The sequence below is a fragment of the Protomyctophum parallelum genome (genome assembly GCF_964188405.1).
Source record: "Protomyctophum parallelum genome assembly, chromosome: 18".
Classification (NCBI taxonomy): domain Eukaryota; kingdom Metazoa; phylum Chordata; class Actinopteri; order Myctophiformes; family Myctophidae; genus Protomyctophum; species Protomyctophum parallelum.
This window is the reverse complement of record NC_139716.1, coordinates 10,734,538-10,737,542: the sequence shown is the minus strand read 5'-3', so window position 1 is coordinate 10,737,542 and position 3,005 is coordinate 10,734,538. Positions and strand designations below refer to the sequence as shown.

The window sequence follows — 3,005 nt, the reverse complement described above, 5'->3', positions numbered from 1 at the left end:
ATGACTCAAGCCAAACCTGAAGCAATGCACGCAATCCCACCCCTGACCCTGAGCCGACTGGCACAGAAGTGGCTGATGGAGGATACACCAAACTTTGACCCGGCAGGTGTTTGTGTGGGATCCCAGGAAGTTGAGGCTACGTTGTTCTGTAAATCACCATACAGTGTGCTGGCAGGAAGTCCCTTCTTCACGGCGGTCTTCTCTGAGGTCGGCTGTGTAGTGGAATGGATGTACCAAGACGGATCTGAGTTAGGTGGGCATTGAAAGGTTATACTGTAGGCTGTACACTTTTTCAGCCCAAAAAACCCTTAGCTGAGAGAGAGATGAAGCAATCTAAAGTCTCCCTTAGAGATAGGGTGAGAAGTTCAGTCACCTGAGAGAGACTCAGAGTAGAACCGTTGCTCCTTCGCCTGGAAAGGAGCCAGCTGAGGTGGTTCGGGCATCTGGTTAGGATGCCTCTCGGGCGCCTCCCTAGGGAGGTCTTCGACGCACGTCCCACTGGGAGGAGACCCCGGGGCAGAACAAGGCGCAGTTGGAGGAAACACATCGACTCACTGGCTCTGGTGGAGCTGTTGCTCCCCCGACCCGACTACGGATAAGCGGTTGAAGATGGATGGATAATCTGAAGTAAAACAGTATGGTTTAGCTTCCCCAGCCTTTGTCCTCCGTGAGGAGGAAGCCCAACAAACCTCGGTGAGGCCTTTAGGAGGGCCATTATAATCCACCACTCCTGAATGAAGTGCCTGGTGCTGGTAGTCTGGTCCAGGACCTGTGCGTTGCGCACAGGTCCTGGGCCTGGTGAGAGCAGGAGTGGACCTGGTGAGACGTATACGGAGGGGCCCGGACAGGAGTCAACCCACAGAGCCTAGTCCTTCCACACGCCAGAATATGGTTCTCCCAGTCCCGGCAGAGTAGTTCCGGAGCAACGGATTGTGTGGCCTTGCTCATTCCCTGATGGACTGATCGAGGGTAGCTACTAGCTACTGGGACGTAAATCGGATTTGATCAACCCCGGCCTGAGTGAGGGGTATGATGTTGGTAGACTCGAAACCCTGTTGACCTCAGGATACAACACTGAGGAATGAGGATACATCCCAGGTGCATCCATGCAATGTATTTTTAGTTATATTAATATGTGTACCTCACAAGATGTAGGATTAATTCCATCTCATGCAGCAGTTTGGCCATGACAGTCTCATGTATAAAGCATCATACTTTGTTGCTTGCCGAACATATTTTATGTGTATACATAATACATTAAGCTTTACCTTTCCTACCACCAGGTCCAGATGCTATCATGCCCACTGCTACAGTCAGAGGCCCAGCACACTGTGTCCTCCTGGGTGAGAGGCCAGCCCTCAACTGCCTGGCCCGGGCTTCAGGTATAGCTACTCGCTGCTCTCGACTCCAGAAGGTGGCCACGGCAGCAGGATGGCATGGAGAGGTGGCTGGTACACGCAAGACCACCCCAGGCTTCCGTCTGGTAGAGAAGTATGCCATGCTGGTTGGTGGTGTGTCCATGCACAGGCAGGATCTGAGCGGAATGGTGATGCTGAAGGATAACCATGTCTGGGCATCAGGAAGTATTACAAAGGTGTCTCAAGTGTTGTATGATGGTGTCATGTAAAAATAGCTCAAATACCCGGGCGGTTAGCTCAACCGTCTGGGCACCTAGGCTGCCAAGCCAGCCGGACGGCGTGCCGGGGGTTCGACTCCCGAGCCTGATGGCCTTTGCCGCGTGTCACTCCCCATCTCTCTTCCCCTTTCTTGTCTAGTTACTGTACTGGGAGCATACCTATGTTCCCCAGGTTCTATGTTCCCCACTTACCCCCGCAAAAAAGGTTCTATGTTCCCTGCTTACCCAAAAAAGGTTATATGTTCCCAGGGTTCTATGTTCCCCACTCAACTCAAAGGTTCTATGTTCCCCATGTTCCCCGCTCACCCAAAAATGCAGGAAATATTCATTTTGAATTTCAAATTATTAATATCATCTCTAAACACACATAACGGAACATAATGGGGAGAAATTACTATCAGAAACCTGCCCTTTGGGCGACCTAAGGGCACCCTGGTGGCCATCTTTGTGGTATAGACTGAGCAGTGGTTTTCAACACTGAGTCCATTATTGTCTCCACCAGACATTCCCATGTATGGGGATTAAGCTATGCATGTTTGGAATTGTAACAGCTGAAATCAATAAAAGGAGGAGACTTTTACATTTTTACAGAAAAGAAAACGTTTCTGCTTACCTAATCATTAACACATTGATTGCTAACTGTTGAAATTCTACTCAGGATTGCTTCTGCTAAGCGATTAACATTGGACTTTTGAACTTTTTAGGGGCCCACAGCGAGGGGCCTCTTATAGCACATCGCACATTGCATAAATCAAAAGGAAGCCAAACTAGTCCACTTCAATTTAAAAAAAAATATATGATTCTACCATCTTCCATTCTGGAGATATTGACCTTTTTCTAAAACCTGCTTTTCACTGCACGCTGCTCTTTTGAAAAAACAGCAGAGATATGGAAGGTTGAAGTTGACAGACATTGACAGACAGATATAAAAATGAACACAAATAATATCATATACATACTACACACTGAATGAAAGCCCTGAATGTCTACTTTTAGGAGGAAAACAAATACACATGGTCCCATGTATAGTTTGTCAGTAATTGGCTGTTGAATGCAGCTTGCGCCCACCAGAGAGGATTTCAGAAAATGCATGGACCTGAAGAACCATTATTCACAAAATAAGGCCTATAGCGACATGTACATACTATATACCGTATGAAACAGAAGACTCTCTGCTTTCATAAGAAAAATACTTCTACTGTAATAATAATACAAATCACACCCCTGTGAAGTGAGCAGTGCTTTAAATGCTTAGTATGAGGTATAAAATACAGCAGCCTTGTGTTCATAAAACAGAAAGATTGGGTATTGGGTAAGACTGAAATTATGTATCTTGCAGGATTCTTCACTGCTTTGTCTCAACCATTAC

General features: G+C 47.2%; 1 protein-coding gene across 1 annotated transcript; it reads left to right on the top strand.

Annotated features, from left to right (window-relative positions):
* Positions 1 to 1,627, top strand: LOC310875951 (nicotinate-nucleotide pyrophosphorylase [carboxylating]-like; the record flags this gene model as incomplete). Its single annotated transcript, XM_083789401.1, has 2 exons — positions 1 to 253; positions 1,284 to 1,627. 2 exons carry the CDS (start codon positions 1 to 3, stop codon positions 1,625 to 1,627), a joined length of 597 nt encoding a protein of 198 aa, XP_083645527.1.
* Positions 1,628 to 3,005: the final 1,378 nt, after the last annotated feature.